The sequence below is a fragment of the Bubalus bubalis genome, chromosome 3, assembly GCF_019923935.1.
Source record: "Bubalus bubalis isolate 160015118507 breed Murrah chromosome 3, NDDB_SH_1, whole genome shotgun sequence".
NCBI lineage: Eukaryota > Metazoa > Chordata > Mammalia > Artiodactyla > Bovidae > Bubalus > Bubalus bubalis.
Window position 1 is genome coordinate 14,059,505 of NC_059159.1, and position 21,778 is coordinate 14,081,282.

Here is a 21,778-nt window from a genome sequence, read left to right on the forward strand (position 1 = left end):
CAAATGGAATGGACTTAAATTCTTCCTAGGATTAAAAATAACTTAGATACTATTACAGTTTACTAATCTCTATGAGATTATCAGGAATAAAAAAAAAAGGGAGAGGTCAAAGGACAAATAACCAATATCAAGAATATTTCTGATTCTCTGTCGCTGATACTGGTGATTTCAAACCTTCAGAGTCCACTGACATAGCACTCAGGCTTCCTACACCTGTAGAGAAAGCATCCTGTTGAACGCCTTGTTTTGGGTGGGAAAAGGGTTGGAAAGGAGGAGTCCCACAGGTCTCAGCCATTGGACGTAGGGCAGAGGCCATGCTTTTAGGCACGAAAAGAATTTCTGGTTCAGTTTGAGGGATATCACTGTGCCTATCAGAGTAAGGATTTGGGCAGGACCAGATGATTTCATAAGAAAGTTTTTCAGATTTTAAGAAAACAGGTAATTCTATTTAAATTGTTCCATATGGAAAAAAGGAAATCTTGTGCATTAGTTCTGTCAGTATTATAACTTGATAAATAGGCAAATAGTTAAATGGAAAAGTAAGATCCTGTCTCATTTATTAATATTTACCATTGATTAATAATTAATAGCAAATAGAAGTATATGCAGGAAATCTTAAAGCATTAGGAAATATACTCAGGAGTAAATTAAAAGAATAATAAATCATGACAAAATTGACTTCCTGTAGGCATGGAATGTTTGTCTGTTTTTAGGAGATTATTAATACCATGCTATCTTAAGAAGTCAGAGAAAACTTTTATTTTCTCTTTAGATGTCAGGAGGGTACTTGTTTATTAAGAAGATATGTGTTCATTATTAATTCTTGTGTTAAGTATTAAAAAATACTCAAGTAAATAGAAATAGATGAGTAATTACCCCCACCCACCCTGCTTTGTTGTAAAGATACATTTCAAACCAAACCATCATGTTTTTTTATGGAACTCTTGAAGTTTTCCCATTAATATTTAGGTGGAACAAAACAAGAGAATCCCCACTGTTACTGTTAACTTTTCCTAAAAGTATTAGTTAATGCAGTTTGCCAAGAGAAGTAAAACATATATAGGTAAATGTAGGGATAGTTATTTAAGTTGGTTTAATTATATACCTAATTGACTGAAAAACTGTAAAACAATATGAAAATTAAATAAGGTGGCCCCTATACTGTACAATAGGATTTATATATACGAATAGTAACCATGAGAAAAATACAGTGGGAGTTCTGAGTTAAAATAACAAATTAAAAAGTACATTTAGTTTTGTTGCCTACTGAACTCCACCATAGCTATGGCAAAGGGATTTTTTTTCAAAGCATAAATCAGTAGGGACAAGGGAAACCACAGAGAATGCAGTGCCGTGTAGCTGTGGAAGCAATATTGCAGGTGAACAAGGGGTACCCTAACCAAGAAAGGCAGATCCCAAGTCAGTGGGGGAGAACTGAGAATTTTCACCAGTCACACCACAGAACCCTTGAAAGGCACAGAAGCAGCAAGTGCAGAGCAATCTGGGATTCTTTCTGGGCAGTGCAGCTGTTTATACCCGGTCCTGCCGGGTTCCCTGAGTGTGGAGAGTCTTCTAGCCCTTGCTGATGGCCCCACCCTGTGATTGCACCACAAGAAGCTCTTAACTTGTGAAGTGTGACCCAGAGACAAGATTATTTTTTCCTGGGGTGCTTTTTTAAATAGTGAAAATATTGCTCTTGCTCATGCAGCTGGTTTTATTCTTGCTACTGGGTTTTCAGGATACACATGTAGGTACTTGTGAAACTATGAAGAAAAACAAGGAAATGATAGCACAGCACAGAAGTCAGCATAATGCCTGCCTGGGGTAGGACATTCTAGCTTAGGATGTAGTTGTTGTTGACAAGGGTATGTTTCTTAACCTGGTTACAGTTTCCGTGTTTTTAAAGATTATAATGAAGAAAATATCCAGCAATAACACAATACCTCAAACCAGGAATAAATTTAATTCAGGGCATGTGAAGAAATCATTTATATATATATATATATATAGGCTACCTTGGGACTTCCTCAGCAGTCCAGCAGTTAGGACTTCACACTTCCATGGTGGGTTCAGTCCCTGGTTGGGAACTGGGATCCACATGCCACACAGCGGCAGCACCCCCTCCCCTCAGCGCCTCCCCTGCCAGAAAGAAAAGATATAAAGGATATAATTTGAGTAAATGGAAAGAAACATCATATGCTTCCATGCAGTATGCTAATTATGCCAATTTAATCTATCAAAATTAATTTTCATTTGCAATGTGAATAGTTTTCCTTTTGAAGGGTGAGGGAGACTTGACCAAAATGATACTAGTATTTCCTCTAGAAAACTTAATGTGTAAGAAAAGGAAAACAGGTGTTACAGAAAAGGGATTAGATATTTAGAATGTGTTTTGAAGCTACAATAGTCAAAATACTTTGTCCTAGAGAAAAAGTAGAGCAATGGAATCAAACAGAGAATCCAAAAATAAACCGAAACACACATGGAAATCTACTGTGATAACTTTTCCTGTCAGACAAGGAAGGAGGGCGTGTGTGGGGAAAATATCATCCAAATTCCTGCTTCAGCAAAAACATTCATCAGACAAATGAGGATTAAAAAGAAAAACAACATACTGTTAAAAACAGTAACAGAAAGCTTAAAAAGAGAGCATGGATTAATTTGTATTTTTGTTGTGATACTTTCTTTTCAAACAGATATAAAACCCAGATGCCATAGATGAGAAAAGTGGATATATGTATTTAAAATTCTCAGTGGAAAAATAATATAATCAAACTCAAAAGACAGCTGAGACACTGAGGAAAAATATTTGCACCACAAATGGAAACTTTCCTTTAAAATGAAAAAGACCTTTTTTATAAATGAAATATCCATTACCGACAAGACATAGGATTTGAACAGGCATTTGGCAGCAAAATAAATATGAAAGGCCAGTAAACATTTTAAAAAAAAGCAGTTACTTCTCTCATAATTAAATGTAAATAAAAAACAATGGGACAGGATTTCTTCTCTCTCCATTGGGCTAATAATTTAGAAATTTGGTGCTGACTTGAGTGAAGGTATGGGAAAGCAGGGTGACTAGAGTTGATGGCGATGTGAAGTGTGTAATTCTGCAGAGCAATTGGTCACTGTCAGCATTTTAAATACAATGCTCTTTGGACTCAGCCACCCTACCAGTGGGAAACGTGTTTACTAAGAAATAGGAAGACAGACACAGCAAAGCCCCATGGACACGGGGAATAGAGTGGAGGCTCATTCTGCACTTGGTGGGCCGGGGTCTCTGTGAACCGAGGACGTATGGAGGAAGCCCCTGTCCCCATTGTGCCCTCCAGTGTGGAGCAGCCTGTGGAGGCTCAGACTACCAGCCTCCAGGAGTTTGATTCCTGGGGCCACCAGGCTGCCAGCAGGTAGCCAGGATTTCTGCCCAGCCACGCGGAAGTGAACCCCTTCATAGCTCACCTTTCTTGCTGCTTTTTCCCATAAGGATTGTCTCAGAGGTGTTGAGAACAATAGAATCTGCTCTGGTAGAGGGAAATAGGAGGTTAGCTACAACACTACCTCACTGGCCTGGCATCCCCAGCAAAGAAAAGCGTTTGTGTTTGGTGATGAAGATGGACCTGTTCCTCGCATGAACACCAAGACCACAGGCTGAGTGCCGGGCTTAGCTGCGTGCTCCCAGAGTGGTAGTGCGCCGGTGTTCTCCCACACAGTGCTTCCTCTTTGGCCGCCATCCGTGAAGATGGCTCAGTTGCTGTGCCAGACCTGGTCTTTCACAGGAGTTTAAAGCTGAGCCCACAAAATCCCAGTTGAGAAATGCTGCTTGCTTGTGGCTCAGTCACTCCTGTAGTCTGGAGAGCTGAGGCTGTCTGGTTTTCCACCAAGCTGTGCCTACAGAGCTTGCCCCACTCCCTGGTTCCAGGAGTGGCTGCAAATCTATGGTATTTGAGACTAAGTTAGTCCATGGTGAGAATTTCCTCCCTTTCCTTTTCTCCTGTCATTTGTGAGAGAATGAAGAACCTTTGATATACTAGTTGTGTGCAGTTAACAGATTCTAGGGTCCTGTAGTTATAGGGACATGAAACTTGTTTCAAAGTGGAGATAGAAGGGTTTTGGTGGAAGGATGGAGAAATAAAAAAGAATTAAATCCCCTCTCACATCTTTGTAGCACCTACTGCTCCCCCAGTTAACAAAAGAGCTCTTTCTTCTTTCCATATAGTTGTGCATTTGAAATTATCTACTTCTGGGTAGGGTATGATAAAAGCAATTCTTCTACCACTAGGGCTTTTAGAGACAGGAGCTCCTTTGTAGATTTTGGTTAATGTTCTTTTTTATGGGAAATACTCCCATTCACAGAAATCTAGTGTAATCAACTTAAAACCTCACCACAGACTCATCCATCTCCTTACAGATAGGTGCAGTGGTATCTGATTTCCTGCCTGAAAAAAAGAGCTTGGTCTATGCTGTATGCCTAATGATTATTGCCTGATTAATGTGGTCCTTCCTGCCCAACCCTTCCAGTCACCCAAAAGCAGGGTCACTGTCTCTCTGCTAGTAGGAAGCCTAAATTCTATGTTAGTGGACTCTGTGAAGGTGCTACAGCCCCAAATGCTAAATAGAAATGTTGGTTGATAAAAGTTTTGGGGCTTGTTGATCTTTTTGGGGGGAGGCAAGAAGATAATGTATCTTAGGGTTTGGAAAGATCTAGTGCAGTTTTCCATTGATTAAAAACTGTGTAATTGTATTTGTGATATAACATCCTTTGTGTGATTATAATGTTGGTATATGCATGAAATAAGTCATAAATGAGTTATTTCTTATGGAGAGGCATATGGGAAGGACAGTAAGTCTTATTTTTGCCTTTTTGTACTGTTTGATTTTCTACTATTACATAATTGTATATCTGCTTATTTTTGTGACTTTTCAGTTTTCTGGGTTGTGGAATTATAGTTAATCATTCTTTGCTTTTACCTTCCTAATCTTCAGTACTGTATTTTTATCTTTTTACTTTTTAAATGTAATTTTATCTTTCTATTCATATATTCTTAGGTTACATAGAATGACATCAATTGAAAGAGAAGAAAAGGAGAAAGTCAAAAAAAAGGAGAAAAAACAAGAAGAGGAAGAAACAATGCAACAAGCTACATGGGTAAAATACACATTTCCAGTTAAACATCAGGTAATTTTTAGTATGATCTTATTTAAAAGTGTTAGCCATTTCTGAGACTTTGATTCTGCAACTTTGAATACTTAGTAATTTTATTTTACTTTTGATACACTCTAACATAGTTTGAATGAAGTAAATCTTTCTAGCAATTTCATAAGCATAGGTTTTTCTTAGTAAAATATATGTGAGTCATCAGACCAATTTGTAGAAATTGTTATAAAATGTAAAATTGTTTTTTACATTTTTTTGTATCAGACAGGAATATTTAAGTTTCTTCAGAAATCTTTGATTCTGGGTGAAAATAAAATGGCAAATTAATTTGCCTGACTGTTGATTTTATTTGGTAAAAATATGTAAAACCACATGTGCTTTATAAAACATTTTCATTCTTGTTTAATCAGCATGTTTTTATTTACACCAGGTTTGGAAACAAAAAGGAGAGGAATACCGAGTAACAGGATACGGTGGTTGGAGCTGGATTAGTAAAACTCATGTTTATAGGTTTGTTCCTAAATTGCCAGGCAATACCAATGTGCATTACAGAAAGTCAGTAGAAGGAGGTAAGTAACTGAAGCTGTTTTCCTGCATAATTGTTTCTGATCCATATTCTTACAGATTTGTAGTATATTGACAATATTTTGGATAAAAATTTTTCTGAAATTCTTTCTAGAATGTGTAAAATTACTAATGTAGTTTAACAAGCTCTCATTTTTAAAATTACCTTTATTCACAGGATTTTGATACTTAGGATTCTAGCTTAAAAAGGTGAGAGAATAGAACTTGTTGAAAGAAAGAAGACCTCAGCTACTTAATTGTCTTTCTAAAATCTTAAATTCAATACTACTTAACTTCTTGAGGAATCAAATATCTGGTGACTTCAGCATTGTAACATAGAACCAAACCAGAAAGAAAGCAGTAGAGGCTTCCATAACACTGTCACGTAAAGGAGATATTAATTCAGTTTATGCCACTGGCTGATGACTTCAGAATTTAGAATCACAGAACTCTAGAGGTAAACTGTCCTTTCAGGAGACCATGTATTTTGAAACTCATGTTACATGAACAAATTATTTCATGAAGATGTTAAGGGACGTACTGACGCTCACACAGATGAAGAGTAATCGAATCCTGGCTAAAACCTGTGTCTCCTGGCTTCCGTTCCCCTTTCTGCACTCTACCTTGTCAAGTCTCCTTTGTTACCTAAGTGATTTTCAAAAGCAGTTCTGTTCACTCTGAAGTACAATTTGCTGATTTATGGTGTGGTATGGTCTTTGTTGGGAAACCTGTGTTGTAGGCCAAATAAGTACACACTTAGCTAACTGATTTGGCTTATTTGTGAATGGTTCTTGTGAAACCTAGACTGGTAGATTTTTGAAACTATTAAAGTTGTCATTGAACTACCTTTAGTAGATGCTCAATAACTATTTGCTAAATAGAAATATTAAGTATTCACTTACTTATCTGATTATATTCACGTTAAATGTCCATTATAATAAATTCCAAAAGATTTTTTATTATCATTTCATTGCTCTAGTTACTGTGTAGCACTTAGAATTATGGAGAGCTTTTAATTGTGTCTGACCTGCCTTGTCCTATGTAATAAAATCCAGATTATTGATATACAAAAAATTTAGGCTTTTGCAAATTTATTTTGTATCCAATTTCCTTAGCATGGGGTTTTCTATTGTCTTAATGGTGGGCCTTTATCCGGCAGGTGCCACATTGGTCTTGGAGCATCTTTTGAGTCTTTTCCTCCCTAATCAGTTGTCAGCAGGGGAAAAAACTTGTAGTAAATCAGATCCAAACAAGGCCACACTTTGCATTTGGTTTTTTCTCTTTTCAGTGACACAGACTTAAATATTCTTAACCTGGGAGTCCATAGATAAACTTCAATTCTATCTAAGAATCCATTGAAATTTATTAACAAAAGCTTCTGTATGTACTTTTTTCCTAGATAGGGAATCATAGCTTTATCCAGTTCTAATATGGTTCTGTAATACAAACTATGTTAGAAACCACTGATGCAGACTTTCTGGGGTCAGTGAAGAGGGTGAAATAGTGTCCTGTGTGAAGATTCCTGAAGTGCATCTAAAGTGTAGTCTTTACTTCTATGGTTTAAGTCAGCTGAGCATATAAGAAAGTATGTAGTATATTCAATTTTCATTTTGTCAATTAAAAATAAGGTATAAATTGCTGGACTATACTTCATAATTTCCACTAAACTAGGTGCATTAAAGTAAATTGCTAATATTTGACATACTTGTAATTACTATGTACTTGGTTCTTTTTAGTTAAAAATAACATGGATGAAAATATGGATGAATCGGATAGAAGGAAAAGTCCACGAAGCCCAAAAAAGATAAAAACAGAGCCTGATTCTGAGAAAGGCGAGGTAAAAGACTCTGATGCTGCAAAAGGAGCAGACCAAAGTGAAATGGACATTTCAAAGGTTACTGAGAAGAAGGATCAAGGTAAGGAGAGTCAAGTGTGGAGGGCACCTGGGGGTGATAAGAAAGCACTGGATCTAGTTGGCACAGCAGGAAAGGTACTGCTTTGTCTCTTTTTGATAACAGCATTATTGAAACATGATTCATATGCCATATAATTCATCCGCTTAGAGTGTACAGTTCACAGAATTGTTCGGCAGTCACCACGCTCAATTTAGAGCGTTCTCATCACCCCAAACAAAAACCTCATATCCACTAGCAGTTGGTCCTCTATCTTCCCCTAAATCCCAATCTACTTTCTGTCTTTATGGATTTGCCTGTTTTGGACATTCCGTATAAATGGAATCAGGTAGCATGTGGTCCTTTGTGTCTGGCTTCTTTCACTTTGCATATTTTCAGAGTTCTTCCATGTTGTGGCATATATTAATATCAGTAGTTCGTTCCTTTTTATTTACACCTAATATTCTATTGTATGAATACATCATGTTTTGTTTATCCATTCATCAGTTGATGAACATCTGGGTTGTTTCTTTTTGGCTGTTAAGAATAATGGTAATAAGAACATTTGTATAGAAGTTCTTATGTGGACAAATGTTTTCATTTCTCTTGGGTAAATATGTAGGGATGGAATGCTGAATCAAAGATAACTCTGTGTTCAGCCTTTTGAGGAACTTGTCTTTTGTGAACAATTGTTTTTTAAAAACTAAATGAGTTAGATAATGCATAAGCCTTAAGATGTTTTATAAGCCTAAAATAAATGAAATCTTACGTGAAGGTACTGGTGTATGCAATAGATATCATGTACTAATTTTTTATTGTGACATTCCATCATTTTTAGATACTGAGAATCAGAATATTTAAATATTTGGTATGTATGTGGTTTTTAACCTTTTATAAAGTTTAGCCCTGTCCATTGACCTATTTTAATCATATCAGGAACTTTTAAATATATAGCTATTTATAGTTAAGATTTTGAATAAAAGTAAGAAAAACTGGTATTTTTTTTAAATAAAAATATTATCATGAATTCCACATTTCAAACTAAAAGCTACATTTATATCAATGTCTTTGTTTCACAGATGTAAAAGAAGTTTTAGATTCTGACAATGATAAATCCTTTAAAGAAGAACCGATGGAAATAGATGATGATGTGAAAACAGAGTCCCATGTAAATTGTCAGGAAAGCTCTCAAGTAGATGTGGTCAATGTCAGTGAGGGTTTTCATCTAAGGACTAGTTATAAAAAGAAAATCAAATCATCCAAACTAGATGGACTTCTGGAAAGGAGAATTAAACAGTTTACACTGGAAGAAAAACAACGCCACGAAAAAATGAAGTTGGAGGGTGGGATTAAAGGTTCGGGAAAGACCCCTACAAGTTCTGTGAAAAGTCTGTCTGAGTCACCAGTCATAACGAAAGTAAAAGAAGGATGTCAGAGTGACTTGCTTACACAAGAACAGAGCTCTAACACAAGTAACGATAAATCCGAAGATTCAACTCGGGGATGTTCACAGAGTGATTCCTCAATTCTTGGAATCACTGACCCTGATCATACAGCAAACAAACTTTATTCAAAAGATCAAATGTTAGAGGATGTCTCCATTCAGAGTGCAGAGACACACTGTCAAAAACGAAATTCTGTTCGAAATGACATGGACGAGGGTCTCTCTGACCCTGCCGGTGAAGGCCAGGAGCCCAGTAAGATGAAAACAAAAGGAGCTGATTTTCTCATTGATGACCCTAAACTAGCCAGCGCAGATGAAATTGGCACTTTGATCTATAAGAACAGAAAACCATTCATACAGGAAGATAATGACACCTCTGTGTGTCCCTCCCAGAGCCCTTTGCTTCCGTCAGTACCTAAAAGTACTGATGATAGAGATATCCCGTCTCTGTCAAAAGCAATAGACTTTGAAGGAAAACTGGGATGTGACTCTGAATACAATAGCACTTTGGAAAATAGTTCTGATACTATGTCTGTTCAGGACAGCAGTGAAGAAGATATGATTGTTCAAAATAGCAATGAAAGTATTTCTGAACAGTTAATAACTCAAGAACAAGGTAGTGAAGGCTTTGAACCGCTGAAACGTGCATTTGTTTCAGATAAGACTACTGGAAGCTGTGATGACAGGCTGCAGGGTAAGGTAAATGATGCAAATGGTAGAAAGCCAAGTCAAGATCAGAAACTAGAGGAGAGACCACTTAATAAATGTATCGATCAAAACAGTCTGAAAAGTGTCACCGATAAAAAGAATAATGAAAACCGAGAGTCTGAAAAGAAAGGACAGAAAGCAAGTACCTTTCAAATAAATGGAAAAGATAATAAAGCTAAAGTATATTTGAAAGGTGAATGCTTGAGAGACATCTCTGAGAGTAAAATAGGAAGTGGTGACATTGAACCAAAGGTTAATAATATAAATAAAATTATTCCTGAAAATGATATCAAGCCTTTGACTGTTAAAGAATCTACTGTAAAGCCATTCATGAATGGTGATGTCATCATGGAAGATTTTAATGAAAAAAACAGCTTGGAAACAAAATCATGTTTACTGAGGTCTTCGGATGCTGAAGGTGACTACCATGATAGCCTGGAGACACTGCCATCAACCAAAGAGTCTGAGAGTGCCCAGGCCGCCATGCCTCTGCCGTCTTGTCCAGAAGGCAGTTCATCCGATCAGGTAGAAGATATGGAAGTTGACACCTCCAAAGTTAAGAAAGTTACTTCGTCCCCTGTTACTTCTGGAGAGGAATCTAACCTCAGTAATGATTTTATTGATGAAAATGGCCTGCCCACCAACAAAGATGAAAATGTCAATGGAGAACCTAAAAGAAAAACAGTCATCACAGAAGTCACCACTATGACATCCACAGTGGCCACAGAATCAAAAACCGTAATTAAGGTAGCAAAGGGCGATAAGCAGACCGTGGTCTCTTCCACGGAAAATTGTGCCAAGTCCACTGTCACAACCACCACTACAACAGTAACCAAGCTTTCCACGCCCTCTGCAGGCAGTGACGTGGACATCATCTCTGTGAAGGAGCAGAGCAAAACCGTGGTCACCACGACAGTGACAGACTCGCTGACCACCGCAGGAGGCACTCTGGTAACATCTATGACCGTGAGCAAAGAATATTCCACAAGAGACAAAGTGAAACTCATGAAGTTTTCAAGACCTAAAAAGACTCGTTCAGGTACAGCTCTGCCATCGTACAGAAAGTTTATCACCAAGAGCAGCAAGAAGAGCATATTTGTTTTGCCCAATGATGACCTAAAAAAATTGGCCAGAAAAGGAGGAATCCGAGAAGTCCCTTATTTTAATTACAATGCAAAACCTGCGTTGGATATATGGCCATATCCTTCTCCTAGACCAACCTTTGGTATCACTTGGAGGTATGTACTTTCAAATGCATTTGAGGGAGGGAGAAAGTTTTTGAAAAATTGTCTAATAAGAATATCTCATTTATGAGATAATAGAAACAAAACAGGGAAATATATATTTAATAGGCATGTTAGTAATGGAAATAAGATACAGAGTTTTTAACTCGGCCAGCTGGTAGGTACTAAAGCTTGCTTAGGGAAAACAAAATGTTGAAAGACTGAAAATGTAAGGGAATCTTTTAACATGAAACTCAACTTCACTTGTCATAAGACACAAGAAATGTGTCAAACATAGTTGTTTTTGTGGTCTGACCTTCCAGATATTGCCATGTGTTTGCTTTGGGAATGAAGTAATCACAGAATTAGATACTCATCAACCTTCTGGAATGTTTGTATTTTATTGAATATTTCTATTAGATAATTCATAAAAACAGAAGACATAGGAGACATGCCTATGACTCACACAAGGTTCATCATAATGTAGAAATCTTCCTGAATGTAACTTATTTGCAATGTAAACATTTGTTTTGGAGTTCTCTGTTATTTTTGTGAGGAAAGGTAATCTGAGATTCCTTAGAGAGTTTCTTTAAACCCAGAAATAGTCTTAATTTAAAATTTTCTGGGCATTAAGCTTTGGGGATGAGTCATAAGTACAAAGAGTTGGCAGTTGTAAAATCATGTAGTTTTAAATTGGGGAAGGAGCTTAGAAATTCGTTATCTTTTTTCAGCGCATAGTAACTTGCCTCTGGCCACAGGGGAAGTTAGGAGCAGTGCCTGGTTTTCCTGAATCTCAGTCCAGTCCTTTATCTGCTGTATCGCATTTCACATATTTGCCCCTTGCTTTGTCCTTTTCCATGGCCTCGTCTTTTTATCTCTTCACCTGTACATCTGAAAAGGATGGAACATGAACATTAAAAACAAGGAGTTCTGTGGGACAGGCGCAGAAGCCAGGAACGGCCTTATTTGCAGTTAGTTTTCGCCTGAGATCCTGAAGTTCATGACGTCAGCAAGTTCCTGAGCAGACGCCATTTCACTTTAGGCTTCATGTCTTTGTGTCTTTAATATGGTTTCTTTAAGTTGAAATCATACTTTTTCGGTTTTCTTTATATTACAGTTAGCATTAAAAAAAAAAGACTGTAATGAATACTCAGTATGAAGGAATTAATATGACCATAGTTGGTTTGACCAAGTTTTTTAATAACTCATCTTTTGATTTGAATTAAATATCACTCCATTACACATTCAATAGAGACAGCTGAAAAGTACAATTTCTCTGCAGGGCCTGCAATGAAGGATTTGCAGAATCCTGCAGGGAATCAAGGAACTCTTCATTACAGTTCATGGATTTGTAGGATTACTCTGCACTTTTCTGCTTTCTTCATTGAGAGCGGTCCCCAAATGTATCCTTGACTGTCCTGCAGGTAACTTCTTTCCCACTGGAAAAGTTACTGTGTAAAATACTTTAATTAAAGTGACCTGGCACTTGTGGAGGCCGACCTTTCTGCTCCTTTCTATTCTGAAATGGAAGGTAGGCTTGACTGGGAAGCACTGTTCTCTGAGCCAGTTCTGCTCCCATGTTGCCCAGGGCCCTTCTCTGGGCACGGCTGGGTGTCAGAAGCCTTGTACTGTTATGTTTTAATATGCACTGGGGGCACAGTTTGTATCTGTTTAGTTCATTTCTCATTTTTCAATGAGAAATGAGATGGAAATACCTTCCTATACATTTGAAACAGGTATTGCCTTCAGATATATGCTAATGTCTTAATTTGCTGAGGTTGAGAGAACCATAATCCCCTCTACCTAACAGAGGCATGGGTAAAAATGTAATTATTTTTGACTTCAGAATGCATTTAAAAAAATATATATATTGCTATAAAAGCCATGTATGTGAAACGCATTTTTCTACTCACACTTGAATAAAAATATGTCTGATGCTTAGAGTAGGAGCTAAGAATGCCAAAGGCACACATGTTTGGTCTTTATTAAATTTAATGTTAAGGCTGAGCAATATTCAAAAAGTGAAACTTGTCTCATTGACTCATAAGGGCCTTTTTTTTTCCCTCTACACTGTCCATTCCCGTACTCTCTTTTCCCCAAGCCCTGATTCTGTGTATCATGATCACTTTGAACTCATAGTGCTATTAGAAGGATCCTTCTAAAATACAGATCTATCCTGTGATTATTCTGACTAAGCTGAGCAGGCAGGTGTATTGGGACTTCCTGGTGGGTCAGTGGTTAAGACTCCTCATTTGCAGTGCAGGGGACACCGGTTCCATCCCTGGTCAGGGAACTAAGATCCCACATGCTGCACAGTGCGGCCAAAAAGCTTTTAAAATAAAAATCAAGAGGACGTGTTAACTACTGCAGGGCTGGGAGGGGAGAGTGTGTGTCACCTGTACTCCCTTTTACCACCTGTGCAGAGCTGTGTACGTTTTAGAGATCTCCTTATAGATGGTCTCTGATGTCCTTTAATTCTTCTGTTTGGTGTAGCACATTCTGGCTTCCTCCTTCTTCTCTCATGCCAGCTCCATCTCTTGCTACACCTCCACACCCCTTCCCTCCAGTCCTAGCACACCAGATGTGGTTTCTAGGAAGAAGTGTGAGCCCTCATGCACCTTCCTCCTAAGCACGTGTGTGCCCCCTTGCCTTTGGTCAGCTGCCCTCACACCCTTGTCTTTGAGACTCTAGCAAAGCTCTCATCCCCATCCCTGAACCAAATCCGATAACCGCTTCCTTGTGCTTTCCTCTGTTAACAGCTCCTGAGGATGTAGGAAGAGATTAAAATTCATCTGTGTCCCCAGCTCCTTTTACTTAGTTGAACACATAGATGACACTCAAGTGCTGTTTGGATGAATAAATGAATGAACAGGCTCTAATGCATGGATGTGTTCCCCACCTGGTAGTGTTGCCATTGTAAAACCAGAGATACTTTCAAGTTGTTTGTTGCGAGTGAGCGGAGGAAGAAGAGAGAGAAAGAGAAAAACCTCCAAATAAATATTTGATTGCTCCCATGAGTCCGAAGTTCCCTAGGCATCTCTGTAGGGGGTGTGGTCTGAAAGTGACACACTCCCCCTCGCCTACCCTGTGCAACTTAACATTTGCCCTCTAATTTAAGAACTGTCTGTACAAGTCAGAGGGTTCACACGCTGGTAGTACAGGGAAGAAAATAATAGTAGTATAGGTGGAAAAGGGAAGTTAAGAAGTGGCAGCAACTCTTTGGCTAGAGCTTTTTTTCCTCACATTGTTCATTTTTCTAACTTAACATTAAGAATGGAAAGCATTGCTTTTCAAATACAAATTGTTTTAAGATTTACCTGTACCTCCATTAGAGGAGGAAATTAATTTCGTGTCATAGTTCTTCTCTACAGTACAATCAGTGTATTCATTTCAGTATATGGAAATGTCAGTTAAATACTTAATGATACAAAACCGCTAATAGGGAATTGACAGCCTAGAGCTGCTTTATTTTTTTTTTTTTTTTTTTATTTTTTTTTATACCTGTGGCGGATTCATTTTGATAGAGCTGCTTTAAAATGTACTATTTTTAAGACATGATACTCATTGCAGTTGTGAATTCATTCTGGAATGCATTTTTAATATTATTTTTAAAATAATATCTAAAATGTTTGATAACTTTGTATATAGTGCTTAGGAGAAACCTGAACACAGAGATTCCCTTGTCTCCTGACTAGTAATTAATACAGTAATGTCCTTTTTTTTATTATTCATTGTATCAAAGAATTCCAAAACTATACCAATGTTGCTAAAGTGATATTAGTTTTAGCAGTATTTACCATTCAGTAGTTCCATGTTTTGAAGAACCACCATTTGAATACAAAATTTTGGTCCATCTGGAAAGCTCTTGTTGAATTTATGATGTCTTTTTTGTTTTTGTTTTGCTTTTTGAGAAAATTAAACATTTTCATATTTGTTTCAGCAAAAATCAGTTAAGATTTTATCCTTCAGATCACTTATCACACTGTTGACATTATTTATTTCTTCATATTTATTTTCTCTCATAATTTTTCTAACACATATTTTAGAACTAGGCTAAATTTATAAAATCTGTATAAATTATTTCCATATCAATCTTACAATGAAATGTTCTTGTTTTACAAATTTATATGGCATCTAAGGTGACTGCAGCCCCTTTTTAAATTGTTAGATGCGTGCTATGCCTGGGAATAAAAAAGTTCTTTTCTTAAGGGACACATAATAACCAAAGCATTTACAAAGCCATATTATAAATATTGAAGTCACAATGAGGACAAAAAGCAGTCCTTCAGTTTAATACAGTGTGTGTATGTGTGTGTGTGTTTATATACATACATGGTTTTTCTGGGTTTTTCTTTCAGGTATAGACTTCAGACTGTGAAGTCCTTAGCTGGAGTGAGTCTTATGTTGCGGTTACTGTGGGCAAGTCTGAGATGGGATGACATGGCAGCTAAGGCTCCTCCAGGAGGAGGGACCACACGGACAGGTAAGGGGTTTTTTATTTTCTAACTTAAGTTTAAAAGAGAAAATCTAGTTTAAAAGAGAAAATCGCTTGATAGTTCCTTGTAAGCGTATCTGTTATTTATTAAAAGATAGTGCTAGTATTTTAAAAATGTGCTCAGTTTGCTCAGTGTCCAGCTCTTTGTGACCCCATGGACGATAGCCCACAAGGCTCCCCTCTCCATGGGATTTCCCAGGCAAGAATACTGGAGTGGGTTGCCATTTCCTTCTCTAGGGTATATTCCCAACCCAGGGATCAAGCCTGCATCTCTTGCATTGGCCAGCACTTTACCCCTGAGCCACCTGGGAAGCCCATTTTAAAAACACAGCTTTGGTAAAGTTTGGCAGCATATGCTATAAAATCTTGGGGGTAGGGGAAGGGTTTGGATTATAAGATGAATCACTAATGTGTGAACCATTGTGAAGTTTTAGAAGTTATTTCTTATACCATACACTGGGACACCTGGAACCCTGTGCTTGCTGCTGCTTTCCTAGGGTTTTTATTATCTTGGCTGAATTTTACCTCCAGGAACGAAGCTGTCCCCAAACAGCATTTTGCTCAGTTTAGAAATTTTCATTGAGGAGGACACTCTGGTGATGGCGCTGCAGCTCTTCATTAAGCAAATGTTTCCAGAGGTTTAGTCCATGTGTGTCTTTTTTAAAGCACCAGATGTTGTACTTTTTTATTCTTTGAATATTTTGGGTGGTTATTAATACTGTGTGAATCAAATTGCCATAGAAACATCAGAAACTGAAATCACAACGACAGAAATAATTAAGAGGCGAGATGTTGGTCCTTATGGCATTCGATCTGAATATTGTATCAGGAAAATCATTTGCCCCATTGGAGTTCCAGAAGCACCAAAAGGTAAGGAGTAGAAAGAATTCTATTATTATTCACCTGTTATCCTTACCTTTTATGAATTGAAATTTGATTATAATTATTTCTTTAACTGTTTAATAGTTCATCGTCCGTAGGTACTTGTGGGAGGCACCTTAAAATGCCTTTTTAACAAAAATTTATTTTTAGTTGGAGAATGATTGCTTTACAGTGTTGTGTTGGTTTCTGCTGTATGTCAGCATGAATCAGACATAGGTATACACACATCCCCTCCCTCTTGACCCTCCTTCCCACTCCATCTCACCCCTCTAGGTTATCACAAAGCATCAGGCTGAGCTCCCTGTGCTACACAGCAACTTGCCATTAGCTGTCTGTTTTACACATGATAGTGTAAATATTTCAGTGCAACTCTCTCAGTTCATCCCACCCTCTCCGTCCCCAACTGTGTCCATAATTCTGTTCTCTATGTCAGAGTCTCCGTTTCTGCCCTGCAGTGTCGGTTTAACTCTTCATTCAACTTTTGAAAGCAATACTTTTTCATCACGGACAGTTTCATTTTTAAAAAGATGTTTAAGTAATAAACATAGCAAGATTCCCCTGGGCACTGTGATGCCCACAATCAACAGTGCCCAGCAGAGGAAGGTACAAATAGCTCTTAACAATTAAGATGTGGGGCAGTGGTTGACACCAGACCATCAGCTCCAAGACTCAGGCCTTCGAGTCTGTCTGGTTGTAGTCCTGAAGCCTGCTGCAGGATCTGACATGTAAGTGATCAGTGAAGATGTGTTGACTCAAGGGTTCAAGCTCTTGTGTCATACGTAAGTGCTCAGTATAGAAATAACCTAACAGGCGTAAAGAGTTACTAAAGAAACACGGACAGCTACATGATAGGTACTAGGTGGCAATTATATAGAAGAATGGGATCCAGCCCTATTCTCAAGGAAGCAAAAGGTATGATAGTACTATACTTGAAAATCAAAACTATTAATACTAAAAAGAGTGCAGTAAGGTGTCCAGATTCAAGATCTATAATTAGACAAAAGTCAATAATTTTATTTTATATATATAGTAAAAGTGCTTAGGGAAAAATCTGTTAAGAAATGTGTAAAAAGAAAATGCTGTCTGTAGATAGAAGCTTACTATTTTATAGAAGTTAATTGTCCCCAAATGTATAAATTTAATTTTTTGAAGCTTGATTGAATTAACTCAAAAGCTCATCTTAGGGAATAAATAGGAATGACTTTTTTGAAAAGAGTACCAACAAGAAGGGTTCCTGTCCTAGAAGATGATGGAATACTAGTAGAATTAAAGCAGGGCTGTCCTGGAGCACTGATGGGCAGAGGTACACAGATGGAAGAACGTGCTCCTGGCCAGTCTCGACCTCAGCCGTCCACGCAAACCACTGCCAGTCTTCTGAGATCACTCTTCTTTATCACTTCCTACAGCCCAGCTCCTGCTGCTGTTTCAGTTTCCTTCTGTTGCTTGCCTGTGATTCTGCTGCTTCTCTTTTTCCTGAACATATGGGACAGTTCAGTGCTTGTCTGTCCTTACTTTTTATTTTTAAAATCTTTATCATTGGAAATTATATCTGTTCTTAATAGTTTCCAATCCCTCCTTTCCATTAGCAACTCTCCAGTCCCTCTTCTCGGTGCCGTGATAGGGAAATACAGATTGCCAGGGCTGCACATGTCAGAGACCCCCACAGCCCACCTGGGAGGAGAATGCCATGCTTCTTGAAGGAAGTTGGTATCCATGCTGTGGTCTGAAGGATGATTAAGCAGCAGTCAAAGGAGGATGAAGGGAGCTAGGAATAGTGTCCAGGCAGAGGGAACAGGCTGGGTAAAGGCTCATAGGACTTTTATATCAGCGGCCAGCAAACGACGGCCCATAAGCTTTGACCCACCATCTGCTTTTGTTAGTAAAGTTTGATTGGAACACAGCCACACTTACTCACTTACATGTATGTTGTTTTTGGCTCTTTTTATGATACAAAGGCAGTATTGAGAAGTTGTAACAGAGACCATCTGGCCTGCATAGTCTAAAGTATTTACCATCTGTCCCTTTAAGAAAACTTTGCCAATCCTTGCTTTTCATATAAGAGAAGATGCCAGAAGTACTATAATTTTAGAAGCTATATTGCTTAGAATACTCTGGTTTCTTTTCCAAAGAAACACCTACACCTCAGAGGAAAGGCCTTCGATCAAGTGCGCTGCGGCCAAAGAGACCAGAAACGCCCAAGCAAACTGGCCCTGTTATTATCGAAACCTGGGTGGCAGAGGAAGAGTTGGAATTATGGGAGATCAGGGCATTTGCTGAAAGGTAAGGAAATGGCTTACATGTGATCAGATATTGAAGATTTCTGTCACTTCAGAATTCAAGAATTACTTCTTAAATAGTTTATTCAGTATGTCCTAATTTTGATCCACATTTTGATTCTCTAGCTGTGTGTAGTTTATTAAGGGCCTCTTCCTGGTTTTTATGAGTTACCATCCACTTGTCAGTTGCAAATTACCTTGATTTAATGTTTTATTTTTAAATTGAGATAATTTTATACTTTTATGACATTTAGCCAGGTTTCACCTAATATTAGATTCCAGATGCCTGATAGGATACAGGCTTGCTCATTTTCTTGCACTTTGCAGATAACTGCTTTTTTTGTTTGTTTTTTATTTTTACATACTGAAGGTTTGTAGCCACCCTCCCTTGAGCAGGTCTGTTGGCACCATTTCCCTGACACCATTTGTTTACTTTGTGTCTCTGTGTCACATTTTGGTAATTCTTAACAATATTTCGAAATTTTTTACTATTATATGATTTCTTATAATAATCTGTGATCGGTGATCTTTATTTTTAATTGAAGGATAATTGCTTTACAGCGTTGTGTTGGTTTCTGCCCTACCACAGCACGAATCAGCCATAAGCATACATACATTTCCCCTCTCCTGAGCCTGACTCCCACCCCTGTCCCCACTCCCCATCAGTGATCTTGGATGTTACCACTGTACTCAACGAAGGCTCAGGTGATTATTAGTATTTTTTAACAACAAAGTATTTTTTAAATTAAGGTATGTACATTTTTTTAGACATAATGCTTTTGCACACTTAAGAGGCTACAGTAATAGTGTAAGTATCACTTATATGCACTGGGAAATCAAAAAAATTCATGTGATTCACTTTACTGCTATATTTATGTAATTGCGGTGGTCTGGAACCAAACCCACAATATCTCTGAGGTATGCCTGTAGTTTCTGACAAATTCCTCCTTTCTTTCCCTGCAGAGTGGAGAAAGAAAAGGCACAAGCAGTTGAGCAACAGGCTAAGGTTAGTGAACAGAAGAAGGCAGAGGACTTCAAGGCCCAAATGGAGGCTCACCTCAAACAGCAGCGATTGGCTGCCCAGCAGGTGGGGGAGTTGGTACTGTCCCACCTGGCAACGAATTGACATTTTTAGCCAAATTCATGCACGCTAAAAGCACAGTAATTATATGTTTGTGTGGTTTTGTTTTTACGTGTATCTCACACATGTATCTTAATTTCAGTACTTGAAAGTAATTCTGTGGATATACCAAGCTGTGCTTTTGCAAAAAGTGTACATATTTGAAGAACACTGAAGTCTAAGCTCTTCTTTGTTATATTTCAATGAGTAGTTTCTTTTTTTTTTTCCTGGCTGTGTCGTGTCATGTGACAGGATCTTAGTTTTCCAACCAGGGGTTGAACCCTCACCTCTTTCAGTGGAAGCAGAGTCTTTTTTTTTTTTTTTAACTTTTTATTTTGTATTGGGGTATGCCCGATTGACAAACAATTTTGTGGTAGTTTCAGGTGAACATCGAAGGGACTCAGCTGTACATATACAGGTTTCCATTCTCCCCCAAATCCCTCTCCCATCCAGGCTGCCACATAACATTGAGCAGAGTTCCATGTGGAAGCACAGAGCCTTAACCACTGGACCATTAGAAAAGTCCTGATGAGTAGCTTCTAAGGACAATTTTTCCCTGCAAAATTTTGATCTATAAAATCTCTGTAGCCTATGAAAAAGCAAATTGTGCCTGACAACTTAGGGACCCGTGTAAAAGATAATTACTGTTAGGAAGATTGTTGTTAATTATTGTTGATAATTATTGTTACTACTGCTACTGCTAAGTCACTTCAGTCGTGTCCGACTCTGTGTCAGACCCCATAGACGGCAGCCCACCAGGCTCCGCCATCTCTGGGATTCTCCAGGCAAGAATAGTGGAGTGGGTTGTCATTTCCTTCTCCAATGCATGAAAGTGAAAAGTGAAAGTGAAGTCTCTCAGTCGTGTCCGACTCTTAGCGACACCATGGATTGCAGCCCACCAGGCTCCTCCGTCCATGGGATTTTCCAGGCAAGAGTACTGGAGTGGAGTGCCACTGCCTTCTCTGAATTATTGTTAAGAAGATACTATAAAGCTTTTAGCCAAACTTGAATATATAAATTTTCAAGATATAGATAAAATACATACCATTAACTTAGTGACACAAAACTAAGTTAAAAATTACATACAAAATCAGATTCTTCATTTCCTTACATTTTACCTTGTCCCTCATATTTTATATAACATTTTTCAAGTTCTTATATATCTTTTACTGTGGCTTACTATGGGTCATCTTTACTTAGATCACAGTTTGAGATAACAACACATGGATCTTGTCATGTCTGTCTGTCCACTTATGGAAAGACAGGCTAACTGTTTTGTTTTCCCTTTTATGGATGTCTTTTGTCATCTCTACAATGTAACCTGAGGTTTTGCTTTGGTGGTGGGGGTGGGCAGGGAGTCAATTTCTATCATTTGATAATGAACTTTTCTCTGGCAATTGAAAGTCAGAACCTGAACTTGATTTATTTCCCCTGTAAGTCCCCCAGGAACATTGTTGTCTCTGTTTTTCCCATGTGTGTCAGCTTCTGAGGTGATGGACATACATCCTGGATATAGCTTAGTTGAACAGAGCAGGATATAATTAATTTATACACTACTTCAAAATCCTTATTCAGAATCTTTCTTGAAACAGGCCAGTCCTCATTTTAATATGCTTTTCAAATTTAGCAGTGAAGATGATCTTAACTTTTTTTCTTTCATGCAAAATTTAGGCAATAATGACAACTAGAATTTAATGACAGACTTGCCTTTTTGAATATGTGTACAAACCCAGCAGATTCTGTGGACATATCAAATCTATGATTTCTTTTACCCTTGTAATTTTTTATGTAATTTTAAAAGGTTATACTTCATTTACAGTTATTACAAAATATTGGCTATATTTCCCAGAGTGTACATTTCCAATATTTAAAGGCATAGACCCAGAAAATAGCTATGTGTTTAGGGGGAGGTGTTTGGTCTCCTTTTTAAAAAAAAAACAAAAAACTAATTTAGTCAGATGAGATTTCCCGGAATCCAAAACTAAACTCCTTTTCTTCTGAGAAATGAGAAATTATATA

At 37.8% G+C, this 21,778-nt stretch overlaps 1 protein-coding gene across 16 annotated transcripts in view; it reads left to right on the forward strand.

The window, feature by feature from the left end:
• BPTF (bromodomain PHD finger transcription factor) overlaps positions 1 to 21,778 on the forward strand; it is a 135,733-nt gene that overhangs the window by 80,604 nt on the left and 33,351 nt on the right. For 12 of the 16 annotated variants that reach the window (XM_025279818.3, XM_025279801.3, XM_025279807.3 and 9 more), the window contains 8 exons: positions 5,047 to 5,176; positions 5,586 to 5,724; positions 7,456 to 7,635; positions 8,691 to 11,001; positions 15,345 to 15,469; positions 16,223 to 16,351; positions 18,493 to 18,643; positions 19,603 to 19,726. In XM_025279818.3, coding sequence (XP_025135603.3) covers positions 5,047 to 5,176; positions 5,586 to 5,724; positions 7,456 to 7,635; positions 8,691 to 11,001; positions 15,345 to 15,469; positions 16,223 to 16,351; positions 18,493 to 18,643; positions 19,603 to 19,726 — 3,289 coding nt within the window. The remainder of the gene's footprint in view (positions 1 to 5,046; positions 5,177 to 5,585; positions 5,725 to 7,455; positions 7,636 to 8,690; positions 11,002 to 15,344; positions 15,470 to 16,222; positions 16,352 to 18,492; positions 18,644 to 19,602; positions 19,727 to 21,778) is intronic. The other 4 variants (XM_025279805.3, XM_025279812.3, XM_025279815.3 and 1 more) reach the window with 1 other exon arrangement.